Genomic DNA, 17,821 nt, shown 5'->3' with positions numbered 1-17,821 from the left:
GGAAAAATAAATCAGAAGCATACAGATTTGAAAGGAGGAAATAAAATACAAGAAGATCCTGGAGAATCATGTGCTGACAGAAAGTAAATGGATGGGGCATGTTGTAAAAGCATAGCAGCCAACCTGAAGGAACTCCTAAAGCTAGAACCATTTGAAGAGGGAAATAATGGCAGTATTCGATTATACCCCACAGAATAAAATAGAAATCCATTAGTCTTCACAAATATAAATGAATATTTGCATAAATAAACATATGAAGGAAATGGAACAGTTTTTCTGTAAAGAAAAAAAAAATCAACCAATGAATGTAGAAGAAATCAAGAAAACAGATCATTATTAGGCAAAAAACCATGTACTAATTGCTATAGGCAAAATCTCTCAGTGGTGGATAAAACTAGTGGGCTATGTATGATGAGAAATAGGATATTTACACAGTCTCAAAGTTTCCAAAGATATATATTAATTACAAAGGGAAAAACAGTACAGTGCCTAGCAGAAACCACCATAAGCTAATAATCAAAGTTAATGTTATCAGTAGTAAGACATAACAACATCATGTACCTTGTGATGTAATACAGTGAAAACGGTACAACATCAATTCTGTGGTATTCTTGCATAACTTCCATCTAATTGTGAGAAAATATCAGATAAACCCAACTTGAGAAATATCTATGAAATAAGTGTTTGGAAAAGGCCTCCCACACAGTATGCTCTGAATAGATATTAAGAAAGCATTTTTTAATGGGTTCCAAAAAACATTTTTTGACCAAGATATCTGATCCAGGATCTTATGAGATTATATAATATCAAGGTAGAAAAACTGCCAATTCTTATTTAGTAGGTCTGGAAGGAGCGTAACATTTTGCATTTCTGGCTGGGTAAGGTGGCTCATGTCTGTAATCCTAGCACTTCTGAAGGCCGAGGTGGGTGGATCACCTGAGGTCGGGAGTTCAAGACCAGTCTGGCCAACATGGTGAAATCCTGTCTCTACTAAAAATACAAAAATTAGCGGGGTGTGGTGGCACACACCTGTAGTCCCGGCTACTTAGGAGACAGGAGAATCACTTGAACCCAGGAGGCGGAGGTTGTAGTGAGCTGAGATCTTGCTGTTGCACTCCAGCCTGGGTGACAGAGCGAGACTCCGTCTCAAAAAAAATAAAAAAATTAAAAAAAATAAAAAAGGCCAGGCGCGGTGGCTAACGCCTGTAATCCCAGCACTTTGGGAGGCCAAGGCAGGCAGATCACGAGGTCAGGAGATCGAGACCATCCTGGCTAACACAGTGAAACCCCGTCTCTACTAAAAATACAAAAAGTCAAAAAAAAAAAAAAAATTAGCCAGGCATGGTGGCAGGCGCCTGTAGTCCCAGCTACTCGGGAGGCTGGGGCAGGAGAATGGCATGAACCGGGAGGCGGAGCTTGCCATAAGTTGAGATCGCGCCATTGCACTCCAGCCTGGGCAACAGAGCAATACTCTGTCTCCAAAAAAAAAAAAAAAAATTGCATTTCTAAAAAGCTCCTAGGTGATGCCAATGTGGCTGTTTTGTGGGCTGTACTTAAAATATCAAGGTCCCAAAGCATATATTTTCACATACATCTTTATTTTTTATAAAAGTCATTATTTTAGTTTATGAAATATTTCAAAGATATACAAATACAGAAAATATAAGAGATACCTATGTATACTATGAATTCTATGTATTCGTGTAATTTTTCAATAGAGTTTTTTTGTTTTTCTTTTTTTGTTTTTGTTTTGCTCTGTTTTGTTTTGTTTTGAGACACTGTCTTGTTCTGTCGCCCAGGCTGGAGTGCAACGGAGCGATCTCAGCTCACTGCAACCTCCACCTCCTGGATTCAAACGATTCTCCTGCCTCAGCCTCCCGAGTACCTGGGATTACAGGGGTGTGCCACCATGCCCAGCTAATATTTTGTATTTTTAGTAGAGACGGGGTTTCTCCATGTTGCCTAGGCTGGTCTGGAACTTCTGAGCTCAGGCAATCAGTCCACCTTAGCCTCCCAAAGTGCTAGGATTACAGGTGCGTACCACTGCACCCGACCAATAGTGTTTAAAATATATTTAAAGCCAGATGTGGTGGCTCATGCCTGTAATCTCGGCAGTTTGGAAAGCTAAGGTGGGAGGATCCCTCAAGCCCAGGAGTTTGAGTCCATCCTGGGCAACATGGTGAAGCACCATCTCCAAAAACAAACAATACATATGTGTTTATATATATATATATAGTTTATATATATATATAAGCCAGGCATGTTGGTGTACACCTGTGGTCCCAGCTACTCCAGTGGCTGAAACAGAAGGATTGCTTGAACCCAGGAGGTCAAAGCTGTGCTGAGATGTGATCACACCACTGCACTCCAGCCTGGGCAACAGAGAGAGACCTTGTCTCAAAAATAAAGTAAAATAAAATAAAATATATTTAAAAACAGAACAAAGAGGTCATAGTAATAATTTTAAAATAAGCAAATTTTAATAGACTTTGTCATCACTAGACTAGCCCTATAAGAAATATCCAAATGGGCCCTAAACATGGAAACAAAGGTTGATATTTGCTATCATAAGAACATAAGAAAGTATAAAACTCACAGGTCATATAAAGCAATCATATAAAGGAGGAAGAGAAAGGAATCAAATGGCAACAAGACAGAATTCCACTAAACCACAAAAACAGAGAAAACGAAAGAAACAATTTATAAAACAGGTAGATAACACTTAACAATGTGACAGGAACAAAATCTCACATATCAATATTAACCTTGTATGAAAATGGATTAAACGATCTACTTAAAAGTTACAGATTGGCAAACTGGATAAAAAACATGATCCAACTATATGCTGCTTATAAAAAACTCACCCCAGCTGAAAAGACACATATAGACTAAAATTAAACGGGTACAAAAAGATATTCTACGCTGGGCATGGTGGCTCACGCCTGTAATCCCAGCACTTTGGGAGGCTGAGGCAGATGGATCACGAGGTCAGGAGTTTAAGACCAGCCTGGCCAACAGCGTGAAACCCCGTCTCTACTGAAAATACAAAACTTACCTGGGCATGGTGGCGTGTGCCTATAGTCCCAGCTACTAGGGAGGCTGAGGCAGGAGAATTGCTTGAACCTGAGAAGCAGAGGTTGCAGTGAACTGAGATCGTGCCACTGCACTCCAGCTTGGGCAACAGAGTGAGACATCGTCTCAAAACAAAAAGAAAAAAAAGAAAAAATTCTACACAAATGGAAGCCAAAAGTGATCAGGTGTAGCTATGCTTACATCAGATAACACAACCTTCAAATCAAAAACAGTAAAAAAAAAAAAAAAAAGACAAAGAAGGTCATTATATAATGACAAGGGATGAATTCAGCAAGAAGCTATAAGAATCCCAAATATATATGCACCCAACACTGGATCACCCAGATTCATAAAACAAATATTTACTAGACCTAAAGAAAGAGACAGCAAAACAATCCTGTTTTGATTGTGGACTTCAACATTCCACTCACAGAACTAGGCAGATTATTGAGACAGAAAATTAACAAAGAAACACTGAACTTAAATTGGACTTTGGACCAAATGGACTTAACAAACATTTACAGAACATTCAACCCCAAAACTGCAGAATATACATCTTTCTCATCAGCACATGGAACATTCTTCAACACAGACCATATGTTAGGTCACATAATAAGTCTCAACAAATTTTTAAAAACTGAAAACAAATCAAATATCTTCTTAAGACCACAACGGAATAAAACTAGAAATCAATACCAAGAGGAAATTTAGAAACTATACAAATACATGGAAATTAAACAACATATTCCTGAATGATCATAGAGTCATGACAAAAATTTAAAACATTTTTTGAAGTAAATGAAAACGGAAACACAACATACCAAAACCTGTGGGATACAGCAAAATCAGTGTTAAGAGGGAAGTTTATAGCGTTAAATGCCTACATGAAAAAAGTAGAAAGCACTTTGTGAGGCTGAGACAGGAAGACTGCTTGAGCCCAAGAATTTGAGGCTGTAGTGGGCTATGATGATGCCACTACACTTCACCCTAGGCAACAGAGTGAGACCCTGTCTCTCTCTCTCTCTATTAAAAAAAAAAAAAAAAGTAAAATGATCACAACTTAACATCACATTTCAAGAAACTAGAAAAACCATAACAAACCAAACCCCCAAGGTTAGCCAAAGAAAATAAGTAACAAAGATCAGATGAGAACTAAATGAAATAACCCCCCTATTCCCCAAAATACAAAGCATCAATGAATTGAAAAACTGGTTATTCAAAAAGACAAAATAAATCACTAGCTAGCTTAAGAAAGAAGATCCAAATAAACAAAATCAGAAAGGAGACATTACAACTGATACGACAGAAAAAACAAGGGATCATCAGAGACTATTATGAGCAACTACACTTCCACAAACTAGAAAACCTAGTTTGTGGAATTCCTGGAAACATACACCCTCCCAAGATTGAACCAGGAAGAAACAGAAATCCTGAACAGACCAATGAGTAGTGAGAATGAATCAGTAAGCAAAAAAAAACCCCACAGGACAAGATGGGTTCACAGTCAAATTCTACCAAATGTACAAAAATAAATAATAAAACAAAAACTTATACCAATCATCCTGAAACTTTCCAAAAATTGGAGGGGGGAATCTGCCCTAAATTATTCTATGAGGCCAGTATCACCCTGATACCAAAACAAGGCAAAGACACCACAAAAGACAAAAGCTATAGACTAACATCCCTTATAAATATAGATGTAAAAATCCTCAACAAAATACTAGCAACAACAGCACATCAAAAAGATAAAATATCAGGATCAACTGGGTTTTATACTAGAGATGCAAGGACGGTTCAACACACGGAATTTAAAAAAATATGATATATCACACAAACATAGCTAAGGACAAAAACCATATGATTATCTCAAAGGAAGCAGAAAAAGCATTTGATAAAATTCATCATCACTTCATGATAAAAATCCTCAACAAACTAGGCACAGAAGGAACATACCTCAACATAATAAAGGCCATATACAATAAACCCACAGCCAACATCATACTAAACAGGAGAAAGTTGACAGCATTCCAAGAACTGGAACAAGTCAAAGATGCCCACTTTCACCACTTCTATTCAACCTAGTACTGTAAGTCCTAGATAAAGTAATCATGCAAGAGAAAAAAATAAAAGGCACCCGAACTGCAAAAGTTAAATTATTCCTGTTTGCTGATGATACGATCTTATATCTAGAGAACCCCAAAGACTTCACCAAAAGACTCTTAGATTTGATAAACGACTTCAGTGAAGTGTCAAGATACAAAATCAACTTTAAAAAAATCAACAGCATTTCTATATACCAATAAGGAATAAGCTGAGAAACAAATCAAGAAGGCAATCCCACTTATAATAGCTAAAAAAGAAATAAAATACCTAGGAGTATATTTTTAACCAAGGAGGTAAAAGATATCTACAAGGAAAACTAAAAAACACTGACAAAAGAAGTTGTAGATGACACAAACAAATGGAAAAACATCCCAGGTTCATGGATCAGAATAATTAAAATGACCATCCTGCCAAAAGCAGTCTACAGTTTCAATGCAATCCCTATCAAAATACCAATATCATTTATCACAGACTTACAAAAAACAATCCTAAAACTCGTGGCTCACTGAACCTTTTTTTGGAACAAAAAAATAGCCCAAGTAGCCAAAGCAATCTTTTTTTTTTTTTTTTTTTTTTGAGATGGAGTCTCACTCTTGTTACCCAGCCTGGAATGCAATGGCACGATCTCAGCTCACTGCAACCTCCACCTCCCGGATTCAAGCAATTCTCCTGCCTCAGCCTCCTGAGTGGCTGGGATTATAGGCACCCTCCACCATGCCTGGCTAATTTTTTGTAGTTTTAGTAGAGACAGGATTTCACTATGTTGCCAGGTTGGTCTCAAAACTCCTGACTTCGAGATCCGCCCGCCTCAGCCTCCCAAAGTGCTGGGATTACAGGTGTGAGCCATGGCGCCCAGCCAGTCAAAGCAATTTTAAGCAAAACCAACAATGCTACAGGCATCACATTACCTGGCTTCAAATTACACTATAAGGCTGTAAAACCCAAACAACATGGTACTGGTCTAAAAACAGACACATACATTAATGCAACAGAATAGAGAACCCAGAAATAAAGCCACATATCTACAACCAACTGATCTTTGACAAAGCTGACAAGAACATACATGGAGGAAAGAGCAGTCTTTTCAAAAATGGTGCTGGAAAAATTAGATTGCCATATGCAGAATGAAACAATATCTCTCACCTTATATAAAAATCAACTAAATGGATTAAAGACTTAAATTTGGGACCTACATTTATAAAAATACAAGAAGAAAACCTAGGCAGTACTCTTCTGGACACTAGTCTAGGTAAATAATTCTTTTTTTTTTTTTTTTTTTTTTTGAGACGGAGTCTTGCTCTGTAGCCCGGGCTGGAGTGCAGTGGCCGGATCTCAGCTCACTGCAAGCTCCGCCTCCCGGGTTTAGGTCATTCTCCTGCCTCAGCCTCCGGAGTAGCTGGGACTACAGGCGCCCGCCACCTCGCCCGGCTAGTTTTTTTTTTTTGTATTTTTAGTAGAGACGGGGTTTCACGGTGTTAGCCAGGATGGTCTCGATCTCCTGACCTCGTGATCCGCCCGTCTCGGCCTCCCAAAGTGCTGGGATTACAGGCTTGAGCCACCGCGCCCGGCCTAGGTAAATAATTCATGACTAAAACCTCAAAAGCACAGGTAACAAAAACCACCAGGCTTGGCTAATTTTTGTATTGTTTTGGTAGAGACAGGGTTTTGCCATGTTGCCCAGGCTGATCTCGAACTCCTGAGCTCAAACAATTCTGCCTGCCTCAGCCTCCCAAAGTGCTTGGATTACAGGTGTGAGCCACCATGCCTGGCCTTCCAAATCCTTGTAATGCTTTCGTTTTCTTAAGGTTTTTTTTTTCCCCTTTAACCTTAATTATGTATTACTTTACAACTAGGGGAAAAAGAAAGGCTACAAATTTTTAAAAAATTAATCAGTTGTCCAAAATAGGCCTAACATCGACAAGTTCAATAACACTAAAGCATTGCTATTGTCTAGTGCAAATAAAAGCAAGTTGCTGTAAATATATAATTGCCTTATTAAATCTAATTACCTCACACTTTCTGGATCCTAACCAAACTTTCAAAACTCCATTAAATTTTGGCAAATACCCCTGGGGTAGTTTATGAAAATATCCAAATGAGACTACTATCACTAGGGAGTAATTTATCTAATGATGAGGACTATCACATCATCTTACCTTTCAGCTAAATTGAAAGCATCTCTAGAAACAGATGATGATCTTGTATTTCCAACACTGCCAGTATGAGATCGTCTTCCTTTTGCTGAAGGAGTATCTAATGGTATGTCCCCCAAACCCTGCAAGTAAATACAAAATTAGTATGATACAAATTTTAAAACTAGTAGTGAAATAACTTACACAATGTAATTTTCAAAGTAGCCATCACTGATTTTTTAAGATGGAAAGTATTTTAATAATCTGGTATGCTTATGCTTTAAAGAGTATGAGATACATAAAACACCTTGTAATTAGCAGTAAATTAACAAAATATGTGACTAATGGGAAAATATATATTGACTTATAAAAAACGAGTTAAAAACTAAAAATCAATATGCTATATTTTGGGCTGGGTGTGGTGGCTCACGCCAGCACTTTGGAAGGCTGAGGCAGGTGGATCATCTGAGGTCAGGAGTTAGATACCAGCCTGGCCAACATAGGGAAACCCTGTCTCTACTAAAAGTACAAAAATTAGTTGGGCATGGTGGTATAATCCCAGCTACTCAGGAGGCTGAGGCAGGAGAATCCCTTGAACCCGGAGGGAGAGGTTGCATTGAGCTAAGATCGCACCACTGCACTCCAGCCTGAGCAACAGAGCATGACTCTGTTTCAAAAAAACAAATAAAATAATAATATGCTGTATTTTGTAACTACTCTTCTTGAAGCTTAAAATCTATGTAGAACATATGAACACAGTCCATAAACACTGAACACTGTTGTACCTATGCAACATTAGGAGTGTGAGAATAAACATTTTGATGAGAACTATTTAAAACCTTTCCTGCACTGGAAAGACTCACAGATACAATCTGCTTTGTTTTAGTCAGATTTTTTTTTTGCATGGTTATATTAATAAGTTCTAATATGAACTAAGCTGAAATCTTCAAGTTCAATGGGCAGAAAAAAATGCTCTAAAATGTCTACTGCTACATATCTTTTTAATATTATTCCTTCATAAGTGAATCCTTAGCCCAAGGGCATCAGAGAAAAATGACATAAATTACAGTAGAAAAATTTTACTTTATTAAACATATTTTTAAAACAATATATAAATAGATTACTTTTTATATTTTATTTCACTTGGTATTCTCTGAGTCACTCATTTCACAGACATTACTGAATTCCCATTATTTACCAAGACGATAAGACATGGCACGGCTAGGCGCGTTGGCTCACGCCTGTAATCCCAGCACTTCCAGAGGCTGAGGCAGGCAAATAACCTGAGGTCAGGAGTTCAAGACCAGCCTGGCCAACATGGCGAAAACCCCATCTCTACTAAAAAATATAAAAAATTAGCTGGGCATGGTGGCGGGTGCCTGTAATCCCAGCTACTTGAGAGGTTGAGGCAGGAGAATCGCTTGAACTCGAGAGGTAGAGGTTGCAGTGAGTTGAGATCATGCCACTGCACTCTAGCCTGGTGACAGAGCAAGACTCTGTCTCAAAAAGACAAAAACAAAAACAAAGACATGGCACTTACCCTCAAGGAGCTCCCTATAAATGTTCTGCAGTGTGGTAATAGCTCTAATAGTGGAACATACAAGGTAAATAAAGCAGGGACTAAGCATGGTAAACATCATTATCCTCATTTTATAAAGTGAGAATTCTAGTTAGAGAAATGAAGAGGCATGCGTAAGTTACACAGTTGCTAACAGAGCTCTGATTCAAACCCATGTCTTGTTAACTCCAATAAGCCAAACTACATTCTACCAAACATCAAGCTTCTGTTCAATAAACATTTACTTCCAAGGCTTGACAATATGTATGTCTACTTAGTATTCTAGTTGTTGAAATGTTATTGCAGATATAGTCCAAATGATTAACAGAGAAATAATCAAATAAATAATTATTCCTATCCTTTACCTGGATGTAAAAACAAGCTTTGCTGGTGAAACCCCGTCTCTACTAAAAAATACAAAAAACTAGCTGGGGGAGGTGGCGGGTGCCTGTAGTCCCAGCTACTCAGGAGGCTGAGGCAGGAGAATGGCGTAAACCCGGGAGGCCGAGCTTGCAGTGAGCTGAGATCCGGCCACTGCACTCCAGCCCGGGCGACAGAGCGTCTCAAAAAAAAAAAATAAATAAAAAATAAATAAATAAATAAATAAATAAACAAGCTTTGCTTATAAAGTTGTTTATAAAACAAACTTTTTCCACATACCTTTTGCTGTAAGTTTCTAACAGAGTCCTTAATATATGGCAAATCTTTAGATGGAACATACTTTTCAAGCATTTTTTCAAAGTTAGGATGACACATCATGAAGAACAGCATCTTTCGACCATAGTACCTATGAGTATTTGAAAAATAGGCATACTACTTTTTAGACATTAACAAGCTCAGTTTCTGACCTTAGATGCATTGTTTTCAATAGAAAAACAAAACAAAACAAAACTATCAAACATCAAGATTAGCATCCCTATTTTAAGTAACCACCAAAATATAGATATCCTAACTGTATAGGATGCCCTAGAGGGTAAAGATGGTCCCCAACTTAAAATGGTTTGACTTATAATTTTTCAACTTTATAATACTGTGAAAGAGATATGATTCTGTGGAAACCATACTTCAAATTTTGATTTTTTCCATGGCTAGTCATATGCAGTATGACACTCTCTTGAGACGCTGGGCAGCAGCAGTGAGCTACAGCTCCCAGTCAGCCACGTGATCACCATACTCTACAATGTACTGTGTTGCCAGATGATTCTGTCCAAGCGTAGACTAATGTAAATGTTCTCAGCATGTTTAAGGTAAGGCTTGGCTATGTTATGATGCTTGGTAGGTTAGATGTGTTAAATACACTTTTGGCTTCTGATAATTCCTATTCATGATGGGTTGTGGGGATATAACCTCATTGTAAGTTAAGAAGCATCTGTGACCAGGCGCAGTGGCTCACGCCTGTAATCCCAGCACTTTGGGAGGCCGAGGCGGGTGGATCACAAGGTCAGGAGTCCGAGATCAGCCTGGCCAACATGGTGAAACTCCATCTCTACTAAAAAAATACAAAAATTAGCCGGACCTGGTGGCGCACTCAGGTAATCCCAGCTGAGGATTTAGGAGGCTATTTAGGAGGCTGAGGCAGGAGAATCATTTGAATCCAGGAGGTGGAGGTTACAGTGAGCCAAGATCACGCCACTGCACTCCAGCCTGGGCAATAGAGAGAGACTCCTTCTCAAAAAAAAAAAAAAAAAAAAAAAAAAAAGGCATCTGTTGGGATGCTCCCATAATCCCCTTTTAAAGTCACTATCTTCAAATCCTTCTGCCACGTGTTAGATGGAGAAACAAAAGCTCTGATTCTATTTTTCAGGCACCCCAAGATCCATATCAATGCTGGTATTTGGAAGAACTGTGAAGTTTGTCTCTGCCGTGGGCTCCTTGCCCACTGACCATTTGCTGTCCACCTACTGGACAGATGTTCTGGCCTAAGTCAACCCTCCCTAGGTCCTGTATTTCTCACTCTCTGTTTTTCCCTAGCCAAAACTTACCAGGGTTCCAATTCTTCAAAATCCTATTCTTTACTACTGAAAATACACCCAAGGTTCGTTGATAAATTGTGGCTGATTTGTTAATGAAGGTAATAATCTCAAAAACTACGTTTTTATATTTATATGAATTTTAAAATAATCATCTTAGCATAATACTTTAAGCCCAATGATTCTAATGGTGGAAATTCAGATATCATGGAAGTGCATACTGGAGATATTTTGGCACACAGATGTCTTATACTACTTCAAAATAGTACCACACTATTCATCTTCAAGGAGGCCAGGCCCTAAAATAAATTAGTTAGACTTTTACTCACAACTTGGAATACAAAAAGAACCAGAGAAGAGGCTAGGCGTGATGGCTCATGCCTGTAATCCCAGCACTTTGGGAGGCCAAGGCAGGCAGATCACTTGAGGCCAGGAGTTAGAGACCAGCCTGGCCAACATGGCGAAACCCCGTCTCTACTAAAAATAGAAACATTAGCCAGGCGTGGTGGCACATGCCTGTAATCCCAGCTACTCAGGAGGCTGAGGCACGAGAATCGCTTGAACCTGGGAGGTGGAGGCTGCAGTGAACCGAGATCGCACCACTGCACTCCAGCCTGGGTAACAGAGTCTTGGAAAAATAATAATAATAATAAAGGAACGAGAAAAAGGCAGGCTGTTGTGGGGTTTTGTGGATGGGGGGATACAGGATGATCTTAAGACCACCTGTCTTGACCAGGTGCAGTGGCTTACACCTATAATCCCAGCACTTTGAGAGGACAAGGTGGGTGGACTGCTTGAGCCCAAGAGTTCAAGACCAGCTTCAGCAACACGGCAAAACCCCATCTCTACAAAAAGTACAAAACTTAGCCAAGCATGGTGGCATGCGCCTGTAGTCCCAGCTACTTGGGAGGCTGAGGTGGGAGGATCACTTGAGCTCAAGAGGCTGAGGTAGCAGTGAGCTGAGATTATACCACTGTACTCCATCCTGGGCTACAGAGCAAGACCCTGTCTCCAAAAAGAAAAAGATCACATATCTCAACCTGACTCCTTCAAATGTAATGAAATTGCAGAAAGAGAAGTGATGTCAGAGAATCAATATTACCTTTCTCCACAAGCAGAATAAGGTCTATATCCAGATAAGTAGCTCCTAATCAGTTATATTTTCAAGGCCAATTCTAATGTTTAGGCTGGAAAGTTAAGCACTCTATTATATGGGCCCAATGGTCTATTACACGGTCTATTATACGGGCCCAAGGTCTATTATACGGGCCCAATGACATGAGAAAGGCTAAAACACACAAGTAAGTGGAGACCAGGGACACAAAATGTGAGAAATACAAAACTCAAAAATTAATTGTAACCATTTTATAATTTTAAATAAGAATCTAAGAAATGACAAAATGGGCTAGAAAGAATTACTATGCCATTAAGGAAAGGTTAAGTAAAGAAGCACACAAGATGGACATTAAGAAATCTTTTTTTTTGGCCGGGCGCGGTGGCTCAAGCCTGTAATCCCAGCACTTTGGGAGGCCGAGACGGGCGGATCACGAGGTCAGGAGATCGAGACCATCCTGGCTAACCCGGTGAAACCCCGTCTCTAGTAAAAAATACAAAAAAATAGCCGGGCGAGGTGGCGGGTGCCTGTAGTCCCAGCTACTCGGGAGGCTGAGGCAGGAGAATGGCGTAAACCCGGGAGGCGGAGCTTGCAGTGAGCCGAGATCCGGCCACTGCACTCCAGTCTCGGCGACAGAGCAAGACTCCGTCTCAAAAAAAAAAAAAAAGAAAAAAAAAAAGAAATCTTTTTTTTTTTAACAAGGTGATAGAGAGGGAGAAAAGAACATCTTTTGTTCCTGACTAGCCTATCATGATCTAATCCTCTTGAATTTTTTTGAATATTAATGGGATATGTGGAACTTTAAAATGGTTCCCCAAAGAGGTCCTGCTTCAATCCCTACAATTTGTGAATATATTAAGATATCACTCCCAAGATTATGTTATATCACATAACACAGTTAACCTTAAAGTAATGACATGATCTGGTGGAATTAATCTAATAAAATGAGACCTTAAAAGCAGAGAGCTTTCTGGCCGGGTACAGTGGCTCACACCTATAATCCAGCACTTTGGGAGGCCAAGGCAGGCGGATCATGAGGTCAGGAGATCGAGACCGTCCTGGCTAACACGGTGAAACCCCATGTCTACCAAAAATACAAAATATTAACCAGGTGTGGTGGCAGGCGCCTGTAGTCCCAGCTACTCGGAAGGTTGAGGCAGGAGAATCGCTTGAACCCGGAAGGCGGAGCTTGCAGTGAGGCAAGATCATGCCACTGCACTCCAACCTGGGCAACAGAGCAAGACTCCGTCTCCCAAAAAAAAAAAAAAAAAAAAAAAAAAAGCAGAGAGCTTTCTTTCTGTGACTGGTAGAAAAAGAGGAAGTCTAAAAGATCCTATGAAGGGGAGCTCAACTTGTTATTGCTGGCTTAAAAACAGAGGAGGGCTGCATGCAAAGAAATGTGAGTAGTGTTAAGAAGCTGAGCAAGGATCCTCGCTGACAGCCAGCAAGGAAATGCAGACCTCAGTCTTTTTTTTTTTTTTTTTTTTGAGAAGTTTGTCTCTGTCCTGGGCTCCTTGCCCATTGCCCATTTGCTGTCCACCTACTGGCCAGATGTTCTGGCCCGAGTCAACCCTCTTTCTCACTCTGTCGCCCAAGATGGAGTAAAATAGTGTGATCTCAACTCACTGCAACCTCCACTTCCCGAGTTCAAGCAATTCTCCTGCTTCAGCCTCCTGAGTAGCTGGGATTATAGGCACACGCCACCACGCCCAGCTAATTTTTGTATTTTTAACAGAGATGGGGTTTCATCATGTTGTTCAGGCTGGTCTCGAACTCCTGACCTCAGCTCCTCCACCCGACTCCACCTCCCAAAGTGCTGGGATTATAGGTGTGAGCCACCATGCCCAGCTGACCTCAGTCTTATAACCACAAGGAATTGAATTTGGCAAAGCCCAGCACTGCTATCACCTTGATTTTGACCTTCTGAAACCATTGGCAGTGAAGTGAGGTGAGCCATGCCAGACTTCTAACCTAAAGAACTGTAAGCCAAAAAACATGGGTTACCTTAAGCTCCTACATTTGTGTTAAACTTCACACAGCAATGGAAAACTAATATATTTACTTTCTGTATTATCTTTAGGTATAATGAGTTCCATAATATTAACTCCAGATACCTAAAGTAACGAACATCTTTGTCCTAAAATGTTAAACATTTTATATACTTCTTCACTTTAATCTTTATGACTCAGATTCTTTTAAAAAATTATTATTATTAATGAATTTTTTTGGGGGGGGGATGGAGTCTCGCTCTGTCTCTAGGCTGGAGTGCAGTGGCTGAAGAGATTCTCCTGCCTCAGCCTCCCGAGTAGCTGCGACTACAGGCAAGTGCTGCCACGCCCAGCTAATTTTTGTATTTTTAGTAGAGATGGGGTTTCACCATGTTGGCCAGAATGGTCTCAATCACTTGACCTTGTGCGTCACCTGCCTTGGCCTCCCAAAGTACTGGGATTACAGGTGTGAGCCACCACAACTGGCCTTTTTTTTGGAGATGGAGTCTGGCTCTGTTTCTCAGGCTGGAGTGCAGTGGCACAATCTCAGCTCACTGCAACCTCTGCCTCCCAGGTTCATGTGATTCTCCTGCCTCAGCCTCCTGGGTAGCTGGGATTACAGGCATGTGCCACCATGCCTGGCTAATTTTTATATTTTCAGTAGAGGCAGGGTTTTGCCATGTTCGTGGGCTAGTCTCAAACTCCTGACCTCAGGTGATCTAGCAACCTCCCCCTCCCAAAGTGCTGGGATTACAGGCGTGAGCCACCACACACGGCCATATATCATTACTATAAAAAGTTTAGATTTTATATGGAACATTACTGGTCACCTAGTCCACCCTTCCTAATTGTATAGACATGGAAACAGAGACTAACAGAAATTAAGTAACTTGCTTAAGGACAAACAATGATGGGGACTAGAAATTTAACATAAGCATCTGACTACATCCAAAATTTTTGTCACCACCACAGCCATTATACCATCCACATCTTAATTATTGTGCTGTCTTTCTCTGACGGTTCTTAAACTTCATAAAATTGTTTTTCCAGTACAACCATCAGAAATTCGTGGTTTCCAGACTGCAGATATCTCACTTGTGGAATAATATATTGTTATGCATAATCCTGTATTTTTCTTTTTTCTTTTTTCTTTTTTGAGACAGAGTCTCGCTCTGTCACCCAGGCTGGAGTGCAATGGCGCAATCTCAGCTCACTACAACATTCGCCTCCCGGGTTCAAGCAATTCTCCTGCCTCAGCCTCCCGAGTAGTTGAGATTACAGGTGCCTGCCACCACGCCTGGCTAATTGTATTGTATTTTCAGTAGAGACGGGGTTTCACCATGTTGGCCAGGCTGGTCTTGAACTCCTGACCTCGTCATCCGCCCACCTCGGCCTTCCAAAGTGCTGGGATTACAGGCGTGAGTCACCACGCCCAGCCCTATTCCTGCATTTTTCATGTGTACCTATTTCCTTGATTTTACCTGATTGCTTGGAAAATATATCATTTTCCCCTAAATGCATTACCTTACATTTGCCCATAATGAAGTTCTTCTGCCACTTTTCTGCCCACTCATACAGTCTTGTGCCGTTTTCATGAAGTTCATCCCTGTGACTTGGCATCTCACTACCCAGAAGTATGTAGTGTCATCTGTAAATTTGGAGAATTCACTGTGCACTCCCTCAAGAGTATTTACAATCTGGTTAAATAAGACCATCCCCCAGCACCAATCCCTGGGGATCCCACTTCTCCATTTAGAAAATGTTCATTCTTTTTTAAACTTTCTTTCCTTTCCTACTTGTAAGCCCTTATTAATAATAGATTTAGCCAACATTAGCAGATATTCACCTGGTTTCTTGTGAACTGTCTTGAGCAAACTTAGCAGCAGCTGGTAATATACGTTCAGCCATATCCTTTGTTGCAGATAAAATACGTTCTGGTTCCATAAATTCCAATACATCTGATAAATGCTGGGCTGTACACCTTCTTACAGCAATGTGTAAATGGCTACAAGGAGACATGATCAATTAATACAGAGTTGTTATATAAACTATGCTCCAAATATCTATGGATCTATGGTGTTTTTTTGTTTGTTTTGTTTTGGTTTTGTTTTTTGGGACAGGGTCGTGCTCTGTCATTGAGGCTGGAATGCAGTGATGCAATCATGGCTTACTGCAGCTTCGACCTCCTGGGTTCAAGTGATCCTCCTGCCTCAGCCTTCCAAGTAGCTGAGGCCACAGGCATGTGCCACCATACTCAGTTAATTTGATTTTATTTTTAGTACAGACGAGGTCTCACTATGTTGCCCAGGCTGGTCTCGAACTTCTGGGCTCAAGGGATCTTCTCACCTTGGCCTCCCAAAGTGCTGGGATTACAGGTGTGAGCCACCACATGAGGCCAAAGATCAATCCTAAAGTTAAATGATTTAACAGCTCCTCAACAATCATCCTGTGAGTCTAGAATGTCAAATTATTTGCATTACTTATCCCTTCCTCAAAAGTTAAAAGCAAAACAAAACAGACATTTAGTTATAGCTCTATGAATGTAAATAACATTATTGGAATAACAACAGGGTAACGTTATTACAATAACTTTTATTGAGCTAAAAGTAGATCTACCATTTGATCTAGCAATCCCACTACTTGGTATCTACCCAAACGAAAAGAAGTCATTATGTGAAAAAGATACTTGCACATATATGTTTATAGCAACAAAATTCAAAATTACAAAGATGTAGAACCAATGTAAGTGCCCACGGACTAATCAGTGGATAAAGAAAATGGTGTGTATATATATATGTACATATATATATATAAAAAAATACTACCCAGCCATTAAAATGAATTAAATAGTGTCTTTTGCAGAAACTTGTATGGAGCTGGAGGCCATTATTCTAAGTGAAATAGCACAGGCGTAAAACACCAAAAACCGTATGTTCTCACCTATAAGTGGCAGCTAAGTTATGAGTATGCAAAGCCATACAGGGTGATATATATAATGAACTATATATAATGAACTTTAGAGAAAGAAGGAGAGCAGGAGGGGGTGAGGCATAAAAACTACACATTAGGTACAATGTACACTACTCAAGTGATGGGTGCACAAAAATCTCAGAATTCACTATTATACAATTCACCCATGTAACAAAAAAACCACTTGTACCCCAAAAGCTACTGAAATAAAAATTAATAAAAAAATAATAATAATTGTAAGGCTCCTAAAGCCAAATTGCCTAGATGATTCTGTGTGGCAGACATTTTGCTAGGTGCCCGAGGGACACAAGAAGTATACATATTCTATGAGAAAAATAATAACAACATTATTCTTTTCATATTCAGCATGTAGTATAATGTTTATCTCATAGGAACTTTTTAATAAATGTTTTTTGACCAATATAATACTAAGATTTGCTTGTTTCTTTTCTATACTCCTGATTGCAACATTTCATTTTTAGTTTAAAGACATTTCAAGGTCATTTTGAACATTACCTTTGTCCACCATTGATAAGAGAAACAACTGCACGTGCAGGAGTTACATTATTAACCATAGCTCTCAATGCTTTGTCAACATCTTCTCTTATAAATGTATTTGATTCACCAGCCTTCTGCAACAAAACTTTTACTGTGGTATCTAGCTCTTGATCCATGCTCTTTTTCAAATAAGTGAAAAGATCACTTAAACAGACCACAGCAGCACGAGAAACTCCAGAACGTAAATTTTTCACCTAAAATAAAATTTCAAAATATACATTTTGCTGATATTCTGCAAGAAAATCACTAGGAAAGGAATTTTACAATTTTTGTTTTTTTTTTTTTTTTTTTTTTTTTTTTTGAGTTAGAGTCTCGCTCTGTCCACTAGGCTGGAGTGCAGTAGCGTGATTTCAGCT

General features: G+C 39.6%; 1 protein-coding gene across 6 annotated transcripts in view; it reads right to left on the bottom strand.

Annotated features, from left to right (window-relative positions):
- The window catches only part of TOGARAM1 (TOG array regulator of axonemal microtubules 1), a 115,572-nt gene that overhangs the window by 14,528 nt on the left and 83,223 nt on the right, over positions 1–17,821 (bottom strand). For 5 of the 6 annotated variants that reach the window (XR_012415758.1, XM_005561164.4, XM_045396347.2 and 2 more), the window contains 4 exons: positions 17,424–17,659; positions 15,784–15,942; positions 9,526–9,652; positions 7,332–7,450 (listed from right to left, as the gene is read on the bottom strand). Coding sequence is in view for 5 of the 6 variants with exons in the window: in XM_005561164.4 (XP_005561221.3) it covers positions 7,332–7,450; positions 9,526–9,652; positions 15,784–15,942; positions 17,424–17,659 (641 nt within the window). In the remaining variant the exon portion in view is untranslated. Of the gene's footprint in view, positions 1–7,331; positions 7,451–9,525; positions 9,653–15,458; positions 15,586–15,783; positions 15,943–17,423; positions 17,660–17,821 lie in introns of those variants that run through there. The other variant, XM_045396352.3, reaches the window with a different exon arrangement.

The sequence above is a fragment of the Macaca fascicularis genome, chromosome 7, assembly GCF_037993035.2.
Source record: "Macaca fascicularis isolate 582-1 chromosome 7, T2T-MFA8v1.1".
Classification (NCBI taxonomy): domain Eukaryota; kingdom Metazoa; phylum Chordata; class Mammalia; order Primates; family Cercopithecidae; genus Macaca; species Macaca fascicularis.
This window is presented reverse-complemented; position numbering and strand designations above follow the sequence as displayed.